Here is a 19,984-nt window from a genome sequence, read left to right on the forward strand (position 1 = left end):
GTAAACCACTGCATTTCTTTCTGTAGTGTTCCAGCTCTTGTTTTGATGCCAATTACAGCAGCATTTTATACTAGGATTTTTTTTTTTGTCATATTTCTCAACTATAACTTGAAGTACTTGGCTGCTGTTGCTATCCCTCAGCTATTACTACAGTTAATCCACCTGAGTGTTTTCCCTTTCATTCCAAAGACAATGAACAGGAGCAAAGATACCACAAGCAAGGAAAAACGGCACTATTAGATCACTGTCAAGGTCCTTCCATCATTCAGTGCTCTTACTCTTCTAAGCTTTAAAACCTGTTGTGATAGAAAACGTTTTCTCACTATATCCATGGATTGTTTGAGGTTTCTTTTTCTCTCCAATCATTTGTTTCTTTTTCTCATTTTGGAAGTGCATAGTCCTCTGCAACTCATAAATGCTGGAAATTGAAACTAAGAGCCAGTTTATCTTTGCTCTGATGGACCAGGATTCTTCTTTATGTAGCCATCTGAAAACTTTCCTTGGGAGGGATTAGACCTGTTTGAAGAAAACCAGTTGCTTTTCACTTCTTGAACACAACAGACCCTTTGTTCTCTTGGGATTTTATCTGCACTCTTTAGGAAAAAAAAAAAAAAAAGAAAGAAAGAAAGGAAAAAAAAAAGGATTATTTTTTTCAGTTATTGAATGATTTACAATGATTTTCTCCAGTTACTACTGTACCAATCCTGTTTTGACCATAGAAGAAAATAGGAACAAACAGGATTTACCTCTCGGTCTTAAATCTCAGCTTAGAAGCTAGAGACCTCTTCCTTGTCTGATTCCATCTCGTCTTTCATTTTTGTCTGACCTGCCTGGTAGAAAAGGTAACTACAGGTGGGTAGGTGCTGGAGATTTGTTACTCTGTTTTCTGATGTCCCACCCTCAGCTCCTCGTTCATTTGTTTCCAGACAACTTGGGAGAATATACTCTGGTAGGATGTGCATTTTTTTGGCTTTAAAGTGGTTTCCATGCATCTTGGGGAATGATGTTTACAAGAGAAAGGAGAACAATAACCAATCCTGTACTCTTGCATTTGTGAAGTGTGCTCAGAGCAATGATTCTAGTTGAGATGACATTAGTTTGGTGAGAGAGCAGGCTCTTGTTTTTCCCCATAAACATTTTTTCATGTTGGGTTCAAATCGTATCTGGCTTATAGTTGATAGGAACCTCTGTTGAGGCTTCTCCTTCCCTTTTTTCCCCCCTCTTCTTGTATGATCTTGGCTGTGATGTTGTTGAGGTGATGGTGTTTTGTTTTGTGTTTTTTTTTTGTTGTTTTTTTTTTTTCCTCTTTTTTGATGGTACATGTTTTTGTGGAGTAATTCTTTGTGAGTCAAAAAAGGACTCCGCTTGTTGTTTGCTTTGAGCTCCTGCAGTATTTGACCCAATTAAGGGAACTGTATGTGAGCCAGTCTTAACTGAGATTTCTGGCTGGGTGAAGATCATCAGGCATAAGTTGAGCTCACTGTCAGCAGGTCACGTGCACTTCAGAAGTCTGTGCGTAGATGGAAACTTGTCCAAAAAATGCATAACTGACCTAAAGATATGGACCTTTATGTTGATTTTAAATATTACATTCGACTGCGTCTCTGAGCCTTCTAAGGCTTTAGTACCTGTAGGCTACACAAACCACAGTTCCCCTGCTCCTGTGTGGTGCATTGGTGCAGCAGTGGGGAAAATCTCTTTGCATTTGTGTAGGTGTGCCTACACATTCGTGTAGGTGGTTTATCTTCATTTTGTTGTGGATTTGGTCTCTGATAGTATATCAAGAAACACAGTTGTTTGTTAGTACTTCTAATTGTCTGCTTAACGTGTGAGCAACTGAATATAGGTATTTAAGATTCTCTAAATCATGTAATTCTTCCGATTTTTCTGTGGACCTGGAGTAGCCCGAGGATGAGTTCATTCCTGAGATTCCAGCAGGGACCTTGTGGAGTTCTACCTGACATTTGGTCTGAGCCTGGGTTCTCCATGAAATGCCATTCTTATCTCACGGAATAAAAAAATTATTGTTTATTCTCTTTGTTAACCGAGAATCTGGCAGCAGTACTTCTTCCACTCAGGGCTTCCCATTGCAGTAAGACGTCGCTTTGTGCACATGCACTTTGTAAGGGTAACCCTGAAGTAAATTTTTTGCTACTGCATCTTTCCATGCATCTTCCCAATTCTCCTCCTGGTGGAACTTTTTTTGAATTTGTGTGGTGTCCAGATCCAAAGATTCTTACGACTTTATTTATTTTAATTCACATCATGTCAGTGCATGTAGGCACCTTCTGATTTTGTAACTGACATGTTTGTGGACGTCATTCTTCCCTGGTCTTCTCACATCCTGGACAAGCAGACGTAATGTCATTGAGAGTCCAGACCTCTGAGCATGATTTAAATGTTATAACCTCTGCCAGACTGATTTCCACATATCAAGTTACAGGAAATTGTGTTACGAATTGGTTGTGATAGAGCAGACCAGCTTCAGACAAGGCAGGATGTTCGGCTAGAACTGAGGCATTCTTCTGACTGTGCTAAAATACCTGTCTCTTAACATCAAAGACAAGATTTTCTTTTTTTTGGACATCTCTGTGCCTTGGGTTGTTTGTTCAATTGTGTTTATTCTGCACTGGAAATCTAATTTTGAGCGAATGATGATTTCATGGCTTTATTTTTACTTGTTTAAAGTTAAACTGAGTATATGAGCTGCCAAGGGGTTTTGCTTGCCAGTAAGTAGCGTTGGGATGTGTAGTACATGTTGCAGTTTGTCTTCTGTTCTCTTTCTCTTTTCTCCTTGTGGTTCAGTCTTTCTGATTGCACAATGTTGAGATGTGTGTGCCAGCAAGGGATAGTGCCATAGGTCTTTTTACACGCAGTTTGGACAAAAGAATTCCTCAGTCTGTCAATGGAAAGCCACCTAGAATGAATTGCAAGCAGGTGGACTGAAATTAAATAATTTTGAGCTTGAAGAATTCAACTTTAGTTCAGTTTTATTTTTTCTATGGGGACTTTTTCACATATCTAGCTTTATAATAAGAATATACATGTTTGGCTTCTGGTGTTAGAATATTTGGCAGTCACGCAATGTGATAAATATTTCCCTTTTTCTCTTCCTCCTACACCGTAGCTCATAAGTCTGTGACACATTTTTCATTATCAGATGTATATACATCAATATGGGTAACCTATTTAATACATCCATGCTATGTTCTGCCAAATGTCTACAAGTAGTTATATATGGCTCCCTTCCTCTGCTCTTTAAATGCTCCCTACCCTCAAACCTGGGGGTTATTCTCCTTGTGAGAATATAGAAAGTGCATACTGGGGGAAAAAAAAGTAATTAACTTTTCCCCTTGAAAGTGAGATGAACAGATCAGTTTGTAACCTTGTTTATGCAAAAGTGACCATCAATAACATTGTTAAAAATACTTTTGGCAGTTATCTTCTGTGTGTTTTTTAATAGGTTCTTAAAAAAATTACAAAATGACTTTGTTTACAGATAGCAGATCAGATGTTCTTTCATAGTGATTATCGGCCCCTTATCCGCGACGCCAACAACTTCGTCCTGGATGAACAGACACAGCAGGCTCCACACCTTATGCCTCCCCCGTTTTTGGTTGATGTGGACGGCAACCCTCATCCTGCAAGGTATCAAAGGCTAGTTCCAGGTCGTGAGAACTGCAGGGAGGAGCAACTTATTCCTCAGATGGGAGTGACATCTTCAGGTATGGAAAACTTCAGTTCGGTACACCGTAGCCTATGCAGTTGCCTACAGGTGCTCTGCATTCTCCCTCTCCCTCTGTTCTTTTTCTTCATTATTGGGACTAGTCATTCACATAACATTGACAAGCTTGACACTGATTGCTTGTGATAGACTATTTTACTTACAGCATTGTCATCCACCAAGTCAGTCCTAGCTGATGCTACAACATAAGTTAGCTCGGAGCTTATTTCATTATTGAAGCAGTAGATGAGGTTGAGTGAGCTTTCGATTGATCTCTTTGGGTAAGACTTCCTACTTCAAAAAGTCTGGGAAATAGACTGATCTTCCACAGATCAGTTGGATTATACCTACAATATACCTACAAGAAGAGAAAAACAAGAGGACACCTGAAACATGCAAAATTTTCTTCCTCTGTAGACGAAACCAATCATTCAACATAAGCTTTGGTTTGGTTTGAGAGCTCTCAAGGCTTGATGAGAATGCAAAATCTAGGACATTCCTCTGAAGTCATATTCTCCATGTGTACTATGTGTGAGGAACATGCATACTATGGGCCAGTGGCTATTAGAAACTGCTTAAATACGGCCCACGTGAGTGGAGATATAAAAAACAATGCCTACTTATCACGTGTTACTAGTTCAATATTAGTATGAATGAGCAAACAGCGACTGGTGACAGTAGCTGTAAATATTTTCAAGATAAGCATTGTTTAATATTTGGATATCCTTGAAAACACTGGAAAGCTTTGTGCACCTGTAAATAGTGGCTTATGTATACTGAAATCTGTGGTATGTCAGATGTTCCAGGAAAGTTAACTGTCAGTGTTGTTCCCAGAAGAGATATTTGTCCTCATTAGTAGACCTGAGGATGACAAGTCACTGAATATTTACTTACATAATCAATATTAAGGAGCATTTCAACATGTCCTCCAAAGTTACAGAAAGAAAGGCTACCTGAGAAGCATTTGTAAGAAGGAAAAAAGCCTTTCTGGTGAACATATGCCATGTTTTCTCTCCTAACTTCTTAGCTAGTGCCTGAAGCAAAATTAGAGTTCCAAGAAATGATTTTACCTTATTGCTACAGTTGCAGCATGGAGTCATGACATTCTTCATTCTTCAGTCCTCCAAATTTGAAAACGTTCTGGACATGTTCTCCAATATAATATCTTGAAACAAGTCAGACCATGTACCCAGACCCAACAGTATTAAATTTAATGGTGACACGTGAATGCCAGATGATGTCCACAGCATTTTGTTTAAAAGCAGGAAGCCATCATCAGGGCTGACAGAGAGACGGAGAGACAGAGTGTGTTTGTCTACATCTTTACAGTTTAGCAACAGTATATGCAGTCCTACACAGAGCTAAACTGTGCTGATGTATTTCGTATATTTCCCTCCACTAAGGAAGCTTCTTGCTTTCTGAAACTTTATTTTGGAATTTGATGGATCTCACTATGAACACTGGCAATTTATGTCTTGTCAAGAAGTTATCTGTAGGGGCCTAGAACAGTAGGGGGAATTCAGATAATCTTGCTTGATTTACTCCTTAGATGTTACCTGAAGCTCTTTTAAACCAAATTTATTGGAAAAAATCAAAGTTTACACCAATGCTTTTACTATTTGATTTGATTTTTTTATACAGTTATTTGTGGAGGCAACATTTCAGAAGCTAGATACTTAAAAACATGCCTTTTGTTTAGGTAATTGTTTCTTTATGATCATTCTTGAGTTATTTGTAGTATTTCCCATTATTTTCATGAGACAATATGTCTGCTCATAAGATCACCAAATAAATCTGATTGCCTTACTATACAAGTCAGAAAACATCCAGCTGTGGTTATGCCAGAGCTCATTCATTGATTTCAAGGTTCTGCTGCTTAGGGCAGTTGACTTCAACTAAATTAACTTTTGAAACCCTGGGAGCACTATCTTAAATGTTTATGTTCTTTGTGCATAACATCATCTTTTAAGAAATGGCTGCTTCCTTCTAGCCATAATCAAAGGTGTTTGTTTCATAGCACAATTGCTGTAATATGTTGTTCTTGATCTTACCAAGTTTTTACTATATCTCTTTGGAATGATGCTGGGAAAATTATTTCTGTAGCACGTTTCTTTGAACATTGTCATCCCTCATTACAAAGTTTTTGGAAGTTCTGCTTCTATCGACAAGAGTTTCCTTCCGCTTCACCCCACCATATATTTTGTAATAAGGTATCTGACTTTATTTTCAAATCAGTACTGTAACCCTTGCCTTTTTCTCCCATAAGTCAAATTTTTGTGAGTATAAGAAGAGGTTTTGCATTGCTTATGCTTACATGCTATCTTTTTAGTTTGCTGCACAGAAACAGTATTGTCAACTTGTAATCCCTTCTTTTAGAACTATTTCCAGTATTTTACTTGAGAGACTTGCCCTAAGGAGGTTTCCTGGATTGTTCTATGTACCAAAGAAAATCACTGTTACTTACCTGTGTCATCATTCTGCCCCCGTGGAACTCAGTCAAGCGTTCTGACTGCTTGAAGTTCTCTAGTATAGATAATACTGTTCCAATTCAGTTCGACCTTCTTGATGAAGTTCTTTCATGTAAATTTTTACTGAAGTATTTTATGGTGCACTTGAGGTAGGCAAAGAACACGTTTGGACAATTTACATTGACTGAGTTGACAACAGTTGTATTAAGCTTCTGGATCTTGTTCGCACTTGCTCAAATTTTAAGCCTTTATCAGCAGTTGTGTGTGATCACCTTCTCCCTGCTCCAGGAAACTTAACACTCTTGATATCAAGAAAAATTGTCCTGTTTTATAAACCAGAACAAACACACAAAAAAGATGTTTAAAATATGCTTTAGCCAGTACTTGAGCGTGTGATTATATATTCTACTTGCAAATTGGCAAGCAAAAATAAGTGAGCAGTTTGTGATAGAAAGTTCTTCAACATTTTCGTGTTATTGTGCATTTTATTTTACAGGATTGAATCAAGTTCTTAGTCAACAAGCAAATCAAGAAGTTAGTCCGTTGGATAGCATGATTCAAAGACTTCAGCAAGAGCAGGATCAGAGACGTTCTGGGGAGGCAGGAACTAGTAGTACCAGCCGGATAAGCAGAGGTAAATTACGTAAGGAGAGGGTGTTCTGTTTTTTCAGTAGAACCAGCTGACAATTGGAAAATGTAAATCATATATTACTGTGCATGACTTTGTTCAACTACTAGAAAATAGGTAGAGGATGACAGGAAATCATTCAGCTTTCCCATCTATTATTTTTTCTTCTGTAAAATCTGGGAATTATTAACATTACAAATTTATCTTCCTATCGTATGCTCGCTCAAGGAACTTGTAGTAACTGTGTTCCCTTAGAATTAACCGCTCTGCTGCTTAATCTGGAGTTGGCCATCTGTTGGAGGGAAACCTGAATTGTCTCAAATAAGAAAATAGGGAGGAAAAGGGAAAGATCGACATGTTTCTCAGTACAGCTATTCCATGTTTTCGTGTCTTGCAGCAGATTACAGGGTAGTCTCCAATGCTTTCAAAAAATAAAAGCATGGTTGGCAATACATCCAAGTAAGAAAGAATAATGTGTGTGTGAAAAGTGTGGAAAAATGCCGAAATCTTTGCTATAATTGTAGATGTTTGAAGGAACTTGGATGTTTTGTTGTTGTGGCTGGTTGGTTGGTTGTTTCTAATACTTCTCAATGTTGTGGCTTTGTTTTTTTTTTTGAAGGTAGAAGATAGTTTGAGGAGTATGTGAATAGAGTGAGATAGCCCACAGTTCTATAAAATGGGTCCAGAGCACTGGTCAGCTTTTTGTAAATGTTTTCAAAAGAATTTTTAAACAGCAGTGAACCAATGCAATATTAGCTTCACTTGAGTGTTGATGCATCTGCTCCTTTTATCTCTCTCTCTATATATATTTGTAATATATATATTTTTTTAATGGAGTACTGCAGCCCTATACATATTTCAATGTGCACATTTTGGAAGTTACAGGAAATGCTGAAATAGTTAATTTAATATTTGCCTTCTTCTGAACTAATATGTTAAGTCAAATTAAATACTTAATTCTTTTTTCTTTTGAGTTTTTCTTTTTAATTGTTGCCCGTAAAATTTCCATTTGAGTACATCTATCACTTCTTGACATTTTAGGATCTGTAAGTTCTACCTCTGAAGTTCATTCACCCCCAAATATAGGATTAAGACGTAGTGGACAAATTGAAGGTGTGCGTCAGATGCACAGTAATGCACCAAGAAGTGAAATAGCCACTGAGCGGGACCTTGTCGCTTGGAGTCGAAGGGTTGTAGTGCCTGAACTATCTTCTGGTGTGGCCAGGTAAACATAGGCCCAGTTTGCAGTGAATTTTATTTTGGTGAATTTTGTTAAATTGAATGGTTTTGAAAGTCACATTGTCACAGCATTATTTGTGTGGTATTTACCTGTTCTCTGGTCTCATAATTCTTATAAAACCTGTTTGCATGTCACTTATAAAACCTTCGATTTACACAAGTCATGTGAATAAAAAATAACCATTTAATAAATGACAGAATAATTTAACTTGTATATGCAGTGAAATCTAATTGCCTAAATGTTTTTGGACTTGTGACATAAGATTATGGTATGTTTTAACTGCATGTGTTCCTGACATTTTAAACTGGAACACTGACACACGGCGTTAAGTGCCAGAGATGAATTTTGGTTTTTCAAACCTGAAATAACCTTATTTTGTTCAGTAACATTGGCTTGTGATGAGTACTTATATCAATAAGTCAAAAAAACCCTACTGGTTATACTCAGACTGCTCTAGCTTTTTGAAACAAGATTGGAATTCTTAGATAACCAAGGGTTTTTGTGAACGCTTAAAATTTTGGAAATCTTTTTAAGAGAGGACAATTACTGTCCTAAGACACAGTGCTGGTGTATAAACATGCAGATTTTCTTTATATTTAGAAATTAGTATCTTGTACATCAACAGGAAAGAGTACTTTTCAATTATATGTTTTAGATACTCTGTGAATATTTCTCAAGAAAATTGCTTTCAAATTTAGAGTCATGGCTTTGGGAATAGTTAAGTCAGATGTCCTTCGAACAGAACACAACCATGTATTCAATCCTTGCCACTTGAAATCTTTCTTTGTTCAGAAAGGGTATTTGAAGCCAAATTCTGTCTCTAAAGAAAGAAACTACTGTTCAAAGCACGTCATAACTATTGAACATTTATTCTGTGATTTGGAAGAGATCCTGTCAGTGCTAGTGTTTTTGCTTTAAAGTTAACATCTTAATTTTCTATTTTCAGTAGGCAGGAAGAATGGAGAACAGCAAAGGGAGAAGAAGAAGTAAGGGTGTATCGATCAGAAGAGAAAAGAAAACATGTAATGAGTCACATTCAGAGAGAGAACAAAATACCTACTTTCCCTAAGGTAAATAGTCACTTGTACTGTATCACAGTAAGAAGCATAAAAATAAATTGCATTTCTTAGGCCACATGAATTTATATTACTCTTCTCAGTTTTAAATTTGAAAAACGGATATAGGAATTTGTTTACCTCTCCAGATTGAGGACACATGCTTATACTGATGTTTCACTATGTTCTAAATAAATTGGGATTGCTCTTAGAAGCCCCTGAAGTGGGGGCCCTGTAAATCTAGCTTTGGGAATATGTTTTGCTGTAGGCTGGCTGTCACTGTTGATCACTACATCCTAATGCTGTTGTCTACTGTTCGACATACTGTTCTGTGGAAAGGTTCAGTTAAAACTTAAGTTGTAGTTCTTTAATTTGTTTAAATACTTTTTGCATTACAAATAAAGATGTAGGTATTTTCTCTCGTGGTACCCTAATAATCATAATGCAAACTTTTATGGGATTTTCTATGTCATGTTTTTTGCTGGATCTGGAGTGCGTTTTTCAGAAAAGAGGAAAACAGGATAGATGAAATAGATAGAAGGGAATGCATTGTACTAAAAATGAAGCTGTCATCATAACTGACTTGATGTTTTCATATAACCTATGAAAAAATAATCTTACAACATTATACTGGTAAGAAAATATGAAGGATGTATATTCCATATTTACAAAAATCTTTTTATGTCTTGTTTATTAAAACATTTTTTTTATCTATGCATCACATGCATATCTGTGCATTTCTAGCCAAACAACAAGCCAGATTGTGTAATTTAAGAAGTAAATGTTAAACAACTTGAAAGGAGAACAACCCGTGCTTTGGCTTTTGTAGTACACTTACTCAAGATGAGACTTTTCAACCCTTAATTAGAACCTGAGTAAAATTTGTGCCTCCAAGAATGCCTGCATGTTGTCTATTGAAAAGTAAAAATGACGGGGTTCAAGGTGAAAAAAATTAAGATTTTTTAATTTTTAAAATTAAAAACAAGTGTCCTAGATTTGAATTATTTTAAATATATATATTTTTTATTTAAATAAATATAGCTTGTTTTATTTATCTGCCAGTTCTTGTACACAGAAGTGTGAAGCTCTTTGTCCTTTATTGTTTCGGACGTGGCCGTGGCAGAGCCAATGGGTGGGTTACCAGGATACCATAAATGTGGTAACTCTTTCTTTCTCTCAGGAATAATAGACGATGGCCCTCACAAATTCAGATTTTAAGAAAGTTTTTTGTTGAATTGAAGGGATGTATTTTAGAGTTGAATTACAGTCTTTCTTCAGTGTATTTAAACAATTGCATTGCTCAAGAGTTTTCCCTTTTCTCTAGCTACAGCTCGATCAAAAAATCCTTCCTGCTCTGTGAATTCCTACCAGCTTGCCCTTAAATTTCTCATTGGGTTATAGTTCTCCTAAAATATCACTGGGACATAAAAATAGCAGAGTAGACTAGTTGGTTCAGCATTTCAGTTTCAGCAATTGCTTTTATTACATCTTTGAAACAAAGAAAACAAACTTAATGTGGATGTTCTTTTAAAGAACTTTACTCAGATATTTTTTTTATTTTTTTTTTAGTATCCTAAATTTAAAGACAGCACTGAACTCTTTGGGTTCCCATAGTTTGTGGATATTTGTACCCTTAAAATCTTACAGAGTGGAAGCTAGCATAGGAAAAGCTTTCTTCATTTTCTTATGTCGACCCAGAGAAGAGCGTGCCCTTTGTTTATCTCAGATCTGAAAGATCTCTGATCTGGATTCTGTGCCCTGAATGTAAGGTTAAGATAACTTGGCAACAAATCCTTCAGTGGCTTCCCACCTTTGTTCTGAGGAAATTGCAAACAGTCAAGGTCTCTGCACTTGTGTGTGAATAAGTTTTCCATAGAGTAAGTGTTAGTGAATTCAGTAACTATTTAAAGATGTTTAAATAAATCCTTCTTAAACCATGAGGATATGCAATAGCATCGTCGAAGAGAAAACTCATACTCTTCATTTGTTTATTCTTTCTTAAAGTCCTCTTTTCAGAGGACTTGGGTTGGTGAGAAGCTTAATGATAATTAAAGTACCTTGAGACAAGTCCTGAAGAGATTTGGAAATGAGTAGGTATCAAATGATATTATAGAATCACAGAATGGTTTGGGTTGGAAGGGAACCTTAAAGACCATCCTGTTCCAACTCCCCTGCCATGGGCAGGGACACCTCCACCAGACCGGGTTGCCCAAAGCCCCATCCAGCCTGGCCTTGGACACCTCCAGGGATGGGGCATCCACAGCTTCTCTGGGCAGCCTGTGCCAGGGCCTCACCACCCTCAAAGTGAAGAATTTATTCTGAATATCTAATCTAAACCTACTCTCTTTTAGTTTAAAGCCATTCCCATTTCTCCTATCCCTACACTCCCTGACAAAGAGTCCCTCAGCCTTTCTGTAGGCCCCCTTTAGGTACTGGAAGGCTGCTGTAAGGTCTTCCTGGAGCCTTCTCTTCTCTAGGCTGACAACCCCAGATCTCTCAGCCTGTCTTCATAGGAGAGGTACTCCAGCCCCTTGATCATCCTCATGGCCCTCCTCTGGACTCATTCTAATTCTTTGCTGTCCTTCTTGTGCTGGGGGCCCCAGAGCTGAATGCAGCACTCAGGTGGGGTCTCGTGAGAGCAGAGGGGGAGAATCACCCTGCTGGCCACGCTACCTTTGATGCAGCCCAGGATAAGGTTGGCTTTCTGGGCTGCAAGCACCCATTGCCAGCTCATGTTGAGCTTCTCGTGAACCAGCACCCCCAGGTCCTTCTCCTCAGGACTGTTCTCAATCCGTTCTCCACCCAGCCTAGATTTGTGCTTGGGATTGCCCCAACCCAGTTGCCAATGGCCTCCGGAGGGCCCTGCCAACCTCACTCGTTCTGGAGTTCTGTGAAATAAAAACTGCTTTATGCACTAACAGCTTGGGGGTATTTTATTTGTCATCCAGGGGAGAACTCAGTGAAGAATGTTAAGATTGGGTAAAGTTTTATATTGACAACTTCAGTAAAGAAAACATCTCTCTCCAGAAAAATAAGAATGGACATTCACTACAGACCAATTTAAGTTCCAGAGAACTGGTTCTGGTTAGGTAGAAGCATTTAAATAGCCTGTCTAGTCAGTACTTAAAGCAATTATGTAGACTATTTGGCAAACCGATGTTTTTCATCATAATGTTTCAATCATAATGTTGGGAAAATCATATACAGACCCCCAAAAAAACACCAGAATTTAATTTCTTTGTCTCAAAGAGGCTACGAGCATCTATTGATGTTGAGGTTCTGTTACCAGACACACACTTGTGATTGCTGCGATTTGACTTGCTAGTAAAGGTTGAGGAAAGAGGAACAATTCTCAGAGAGGAGATCCTGCTGGTGAAGAAATGCTATGAATTTTTTCTAGCTTTAGCTTCTCAAAATTACTGTAACCGTGTATAAAATCACAGCAAAACTGTGCTTCCTGGTAGACTCAAGGGTTTTAAGGACAGAAGAATTCAGTGCTCTAATGTGGAAGTTGTTCAGATACCAGTGAGTTTCCAGGGTATCAAATGATCCTTCATAAATGGTGTTAAGTCCCTCAGCTCCGTCCAGATGACACATTTGTGTCTGTCCCTTTCAAATAGAGGGAATACCATTACTTGTATTTCACAGAAAAACTGTTCTGACAGCAGCTGTAATTTCTAATGTATCTATAGATGTGCTCTAATATTGAATGGAAGCCTTGGATATGGTACAAGGTACTTGTCAGCATGTATGACTTCATCAAAGTATAAAGAGACAGTGATGATTGAGCCTCAAATCATAGGTAATCTTGGCTTTATTTTCAAACTTCCCATTAGAGTTAAGAGTGCAATTTCAAGCTCTTTCTTCAGGGTATATACTGAAAAAAGAAACCTATCAGTTGTGTTTCCTCAGTCATTGTTGCAGAGTTTGGTGATGGATCCCATTTTGCCAGAAAAGCTTATAATACCTCCTCTTTCCAGTCAGACCTTCATACTCTATCCTACTGCCACTCAACAACCACTGAATAAATGAGAATTTGCCTGACCTACAGCTTCTAATCATGTTTTGGTAAAGCTGTGTTGAGTAGGAGTGATGTTAAGTTACTTTTTTTTGGCAAGATGCGAAAGATATATACCTTTTGGTCCCTTTCCTGGTCCCTGCTTGAGCAGGGCAGCTGCACGAGATCAGCTCCAGAGGTGCCTTCCACCCTCAACCTCTCAGTGATTGTGTCATGGATAACAATTTTTTTTAAATTCTTGTTTTGATGCTGTATCTTTCCCAAAGCAGTCTGTTACGCTTTGGCATTGCCACAATGCAATATGTATGCAGTGATGTTACTTGCTTTGATAGGCACTTCCATGCAGGAGTGATTTACTTACTTTTTGTCAACCTCTGAACTGCCAAAAGAGAAGAAATCTTTCCAAAATCAAACAGCTGTGCAAAGCACCTCAGTTTTTCAGGGAATCCATACTTCCAGTGTAAGTAGGGTAAAGCTGTATTTATAATAACCATTTGAGAAACAGAATGAATAGAAGTGTGGGTGTACATCTTTAGGAGTTTTATTTCTAGAAAGAAGACAAAAAATAGTGTAGTTGTAATGCAGCTTCTGCAAAATGCATCCTTGCTATTATAAGCAGTACTGGACTGGTTGGTTTCATTGGGTTTATGCGATCCCGTTTGTGTTGCCTGTGCTTCATCACACAGCATTTCATGATGCTAGGAGCTGGATGGGCTTTATAAAAAGGCAGTGATTCCCAGCAACTATTCTATGGAAGTAGCAGAAGCAAGTTGTTGTAATGTTGGCTTTTTTTGTCCTGTCTGCTTCAGCAATCAATCTTGAGAGCTTGACAAGAAGTGAGCAGCCCCAGAAGGCCGGGGGGCCGAGCATACTGTGTGGTGGGCTCAGCAGCTGGTCTTAGGGCTGCCTTAAAGCTGTTCTGAGTAAGGTCAAAGCAGCTTGAGGAGATCTGCGATGTGCTGCCAGTTTGAATCCAGAAGAAGGAATGCCCCAGGTTTCAAAAGTCTGGGCAATCTTGAAATACTGATTACTTGAGCAATCCTGATAGAAGTGTCTTCCAGTAGCTGCACTGTCAGCTTCTCAGGAAGAAGACGCTGGTGAATTCCTCAGTTTTCACTGGACAGAACAAAGGAAATTCAGAGCTCGCTTATGAGAGCACAGGGCAGTGTGTGTTGGTCCTATGCACTTTGGTGAAACCAGTAATGTAATTGCACAGATCTACCGAGGTGAACAGGTGCACTCATTCCTCAAAAAGGCGTGTGTCTTTCAACATGGATGGTGGGAGAAGAGCTCTAACTATCAGTCTTCTGCATTCAGCTAAGGAAAACCAAATCTTAGATACAGCTTATTAACCAAGTTTTACTACAGTTTTCAACAGAAAGTAGTTTTTGTTCTTGGAGGGAAAATTTAACATTACGAAAAGCAACTTTCATCATTTAGGACAGAATAGATCTCACTGCTCCAGAAGAAAAAATGTAAGAGGAGTAGGTACAAGCAACTTATCCTACTAGAATGCTCAGATAATATCAGCGCCTTTCTATGGTCTGTTCCAGTTCTTCTTGCTTCATCTCTGGTGTTGTTTTTTCAACCATATCAACACTTAATAATAGATATCTGAGATTTCCCTTCTGGAAGAATTAGAGCACTGGGGAAGCATACCACCTGGTGTAGCATCAAAAGAATACAGAAGCTATTTCGCTGGGACTGACCAAGTCCAAAGTTCAAGTACGCATACCAAAAAAAAAACACAACAGAAATTGAGATCATCGTGCTTAAATTTTTATAAGGGTGGGGGACTAATACAGCATTACATTCATGTATTAAGAGCAAGTGTTCACATTACATATTCTAAGCTTCATAAGAACTCAGATTCTTTACGACTGACTTGCATTCATTTGAACTGTTCTGTGATCATCTTACCATTTAAAGGCCATTTCTTGTTATACAGGGGTGACTGTAACCAAGGGATGCATTAATGTATGGTCTCTCTCTTCTAACAGATCTGACCCTTCAGATGCAATATGACACATGCTAGAGCTCTCTGTAGGAGTCCCCTTTCTGCTGGGCATTTTCATTAGTGTAATTTTGAGCTGTTACAAACTCTTAGCAGCCTATTGGTTAACTCTCTATGTACCGTGTTGAGAATGATGAGTATTAATGATTCAAGATACAAATTTGTTATTCATATTTGGGAAGAAAATTTAATTTGTCCAGAATATACTGAACTACTTGTTGCTTATATTCAGGTATTCATGCATGTGTTTTATTCACCAGCTTTAGTTGTGGACTTGTGACTTGTTTTGAATTTTCTGATGTTGAAACTTGCATCCTTTTGCTACTGCAAAAGTTGCTTCCTCCAGTACTACTGCTAAATAAAATTCTATGTATTAGTAAAATAGTATGCTCACAAATGATCTGTTTTGATTTTCATGTCTTCACAGAACCATTCTCATGATCATTTACTAGACACTAGTGACTCAAAAAAACAGCAAGCTAACCAGCACAATTACCGTACAAGATACGCATTAGAAGAAACTGCACGGCCTCCTGAAGAGTTAGAAAATGGACACAGTTCCTCAGATGTAAGATCCTTAGTCATAAAGCAGTCTTATAAATTCCTTTTCTATTTGTTAAGCTTCTGCTTCAGCTAATTAAACTGAGAGTATTTAAACTTAAAATGAGTATTTGAGGTTTGTCCCAATTTCTATTTGATAGTAATTGAAAAGATGGAGAAGTACTACATTAAAAACATTTGGAAATAATTTTTCCAAAGGTAAGCTAGCCTTTTTAAATGGAGATTGAGAAGCACTTATGTTTCCACTGGCTATATGTTAAAAAATGGGGCTCTCCATTGTGCATGTCTCCAGGTATAGATACTTTATTTTTTTCATTTAGTCTGTTAAAGTGAATATCTGCACATTAAAACGTCTTTTAACAACGTAAAACTTTTCTAATGCTGTGTTTATAAGATATGTAAAGCCTAGAATTATTTCTGAATTCTGAAGAAAACGCATTGTCTTTCCCTCTCCCTACCCGTTCCTTCTCCTCCCCACACTTTTTTAGGAAGGAGAAGCAGTTGTCGCCAGTGGTGGAACATCAGAAGATGATGAAAGAGCATGGCATAGTGATGGCAGTTCTAGGTAAGTGACAATATAACCTTACAAAGTCCTGCTTATAAATGTTAAATATTCTTGTCTTCTTGGTAAACAATTAATTAAGTAGTAACTAAAACATGTACATTTAGAAGACAACAAGGAACTTAAAACTTTCAGGATTTCATTTTCATCTGTATTATTGATTTTCTAAAATTCAGGAAATGTTTCACCCTTGTTTGCCAGCAGCAGAATTATTTCCCATTAGTTTTGCAGGATGGTTTTCTTTGCAGGCATGTTTCAGGCCTGCAATAGTACATTCTTGTGACTGCCTCTGCTGGCCCTTGGTCTGAAATTAAAGCAAAGATTGAAGTAGTTTCAACCCATTCTTTGTTTCTTCCTGAGCAGATATTTTTTGCTAGTATTTTTTCAAAGTTCTTCAAAGCCAAAAGTCATGAGAACAATATCCAGGCTTTAAAATGTATCATCTTGAACTGACCAAGTGAATTTAAGGTTCATTAGTTATACTAAAAGATGCTTCTTACAAAATTGATTGATTGATTTCAAGGCTTTTGTTTTACTACCATTTAATTTGTAGTTAGAATATAGGTTTTTAGGAAACGTTTTTAAATAAATTATAGTTACCTAGACTGTTAACTCTAATCTTGGATTGGATCATATTATATAAACTTATGTTCTCTGAATAGCTTTTCATCTTCTGCTTTTTAATATCTTTATATCTTTTGCATGTCATACGTAGTGATTACTCCAGTGATTATTCTGACTGGACAGCAGATGCAGGAATCAATCTGCAACCACCAAAGAAAATACCTAAACTTAAAACAAAGAAAGCAGAAAGCAGTTCAGAAGATGAAGAAGGACCTGAAAAACAAAAGAAGCAAATTAAAAAGGAAAGGAAGAAAGGCAGTGAGGAGAAAGATGGACCATCAACATCACCAAAGAAGAGGAAACCCAAAGAGAGAAAACAAAAGGTTAGATGCACTTCGTATGTTGAAGGATGTTTACTCTTACTGTCTTAGACAAAGTTAGATGATTCAGTTACGTATGTAGCTTATTATTGTGTAATTTGAAAACTTGTCTTTTACTAGTTTTTACTGACTCTTGTAAGTCAAATTTTAGATTCTTCTAATTATATGCTTTCTAAATATAAGGCATTTCACTTGCAAGACATTTTTATGTCCTTAAAGCCATGCTACCTCAGACCAGAAATTTCTTTTGTAGAGATATACCAAGTATTGGTGTAACATGTCCCTGTTTTTTTTTTTCAGCTGTACTTGACAGTCTCCTCACTTCATTCCAACTTCTTTTTAAGACTGAACAATCCTGTCTTTTTTTTTTTTTTTTTTTTTTTCTCTCAATTCCATTATGTGTGATATTTGCATAGAGTACAGGGCTTTTTTTCAGTGGTAGGGCAGACTCAAACATGCTTACTCTGACAGGGAGAGAGTTTGGGGAGATGAGATATAAAAGCTTTTATAAGCCTTGTTGAGAAACAAATATATACAGAATGATTTCCGTCCTTATTTTGTTGCAGTGAAACCTCCAATGACAGGCATGAAACTCAAAAAAGATCCTTTCCTCATTCTGCTCCTACCCCCCAAAACCAAACCTAAAACTAAACCTGAGTATGGAATCAGGTTATGGAGCTGATTAGTAAGGGATTTAGCAGAGTTTCGGAAATTACTAGACAAATTCACAGGGATTAGTCTCTTTCTTATTGAATGTGATTATTAACTATGGTTGCCTGAGTTCAGGCTTGGCTTCATGAAGGTTGTAAACTGCTGATTAATGTGTGAAATTATAGCAACAGAGGAATTTGTTAAAAGATTGCTTATTTTCTCCTTCCCATAATTCACCAATGAGCTAGATGGAATTAGCTCTGACATATTACATCATTTTTTCATAAGACAGCCCTGTTTGAACCTGAAAATCCATAACACGTTTCTTTATCAGTGATTTATTACACTGGAACAGTTCTGTTTTGATTTTGCTGTTGTTGTTTTTAATTGTGTTTATGCTTTGTCCTGTGATAAATTCCAGTGGTGCTCTCAAAGTAGGCCCCATTCTGGTGAAACCACGTTTTAATTTGTGCCCAGGAATGAAATCTGGACTATCATTATTTGCACTCTGGGCATGCGTGGTCTTCTGTCAGTGGCCACGTAGCTTTCTGTACACATACAAGGTTCTGTTAAGAATTCTAAAGCAACCTCGCTTGGATGGTTGTGCAGAAACTTTTATTTACCTAATCCAGGTCATTTTCACATGCTTTACCTCTCTGTACACTCATTAATCTATTTCTCCCCATTTTACAGAGTTCCTTAATGGGAGGGAACTGTATAGTTGCAGTGTCTTGTGGGCCAAGACAACCATGTGATTATCTCACTAGTTAGACTTTTTTTTCAGCCTAAGACATATTATCTCACTAGTTAGATCAAGTCTGATCAAAAATAGTTTCCAGTCCTCCTGAGGTGCTTGATTGTTTGCTGCCTGTTATCTTTGAGGGTTGGAGGTTTGAAACATACCTTTAATAAGGAGAAGGAATGGGAAAGATAACTGTAGAAACTGTTCTCTGCTTACTGAATCTAAATTTGTATTACTAAATACAAATTTGTGATTATGGCTTCTGAATACAAAAAGGTTAAAAGTGAAGGCATGCGTGCAGTTTTTTAGATCATATTTAACAATATTTGCTGTAGTGTTTCAATATTTTGTCTAACTGGTTAAAAAGAATGATGTATTTCAGTTTTAGTTTTCTGGGAATGAGCTGTAAATGCACAAGGTTGTTATTTAAAAAAAAAAAAAAAACTTAGTTCTTTAGATTGTTACTGTAAGCTGTAATTAAGATTTATTTTCACACTGACAGTAAGTTCCTTTTTACTTTAAATATATTAAAGGAATGGCAGTCAATTTTTGAAAAAGCACTTCCTAAACATAGGAATGCCCCAAATGTTATTTTTTTTCTCATATTAATCTTCTGTGTGCATTTTCTTTAGAGGCTGGCCGTAGGAGTTCTGGCAGAAAATGGTTTGACACTGGAAGAATGGCTGCCTTCAGCATGGATTACAGACACTGTTCCTCGCCGATGCCCATTTGTACCGCAGATGGGGGATGAGGTATTGTAGTTTTTCCTCTGTGTTCTTCCTTCTTTTGGCTTGTTTTTGTCTTTTTTTTTTTATCTTCATCTTTGCATTTTTTTCCAGAGATTTAATACCATTTATTATTGGCATATTTTGGATTTTCTTTGATCAGGCTAAAATTTGCATTTGCTTCCAATATTCTCTCCCATACTTAAAAAATGTTCTGCACACAATGTTGCTTTGACCTTTTTCTTCCGTGCTGTTACAGTAACATTCCTTCTTGAACTATATTCAGTGTGTGATTTACGGCACGCTTATACAAGCTGTCTGAGATGCTTTATCTAGTACGACTAGGCCTTTGTGGTAGAGCATCTTGCACCCCGAAGAATACGTACGAAATCAAATAGGAATTCAAGTATTGTTTGGAGAACTTCATTTTGGGATTTGAAGTAAAAACTGGGAATTAAACCTTTTTATAAAGAAAAGAGAGGAAGAAAATGAAGACAAGCTCCGATGCTGTTCTTTTTCACGTACGTTGCTGATGCCAGAAAACTTCTACTCGTCTCTTAAGTCAGAAAACCACAAGAATAATTTTGTATATATCCATTTTACATGAACTAAACTAAAAACATGTTGTAAACATGGTTCAGATGTCTTGGAA

The 19,984-nt window shown here is 37.3% G+C and overlaps 1 protein-coding gene across 2 annotated transcripts in view; it reads left to right on the forward strand.

Moving 5' to 3' along the window:
- Nucleotides 1–19,984, forward strand: part of PHIP (PHIP subunit of CUL4-Ring ligase complex) — a 119,297-nt gene that overhangs the window by 69,000 nt on the left and 30,313 nt on the right. Inside the window, exons 17-24 of one of the 2 annotated variants that reach the window (XM_082756363.1) lie at nt 3,500–3,725; nt 6,689–6,826; nt 7,907–8,045; nt 9,007–9,130; nt 15,575–15,715; nt 16,197–16,273; nt 16,986–17,217; nt 19,240–19,359. In XM_082756363.1, coding sequence (XP_082612489.1) covers nt 3,500–3,725; nt 6,689–6,826; nt 7,907–8,045; nt 9,007–9,130; nt 15,575–15,715; nt 16,197–16,273; nt 16,986–17,217; nt 19,240–19,359 — 1,197 coding nt within the window. Of the gene's footprint in view, nt 1–3,499; nt 3,726–6,688; nt 6,827–7,861; nt 8,046–9,006; nt 9,131–15,574; nt 15,716–16,196; nt 16,274–16,985; nt 17,218–19,239; nt 19,360–19,984 lie in introns of both variants that reach the window. The other variant, XM_082756362.1, reaches the window with a different exon arrangement.

This window comes from Aythya marila (assembly GCF_965140915.1).
Source record: "Aythya marila genome assembly, chromosome: 3".
NCBI classification, from domain to species: Eukaryota; Metazoa; Chordata; class Aves; order Anseriformes; family Anatidae; genus Aythya; species Aythya marila.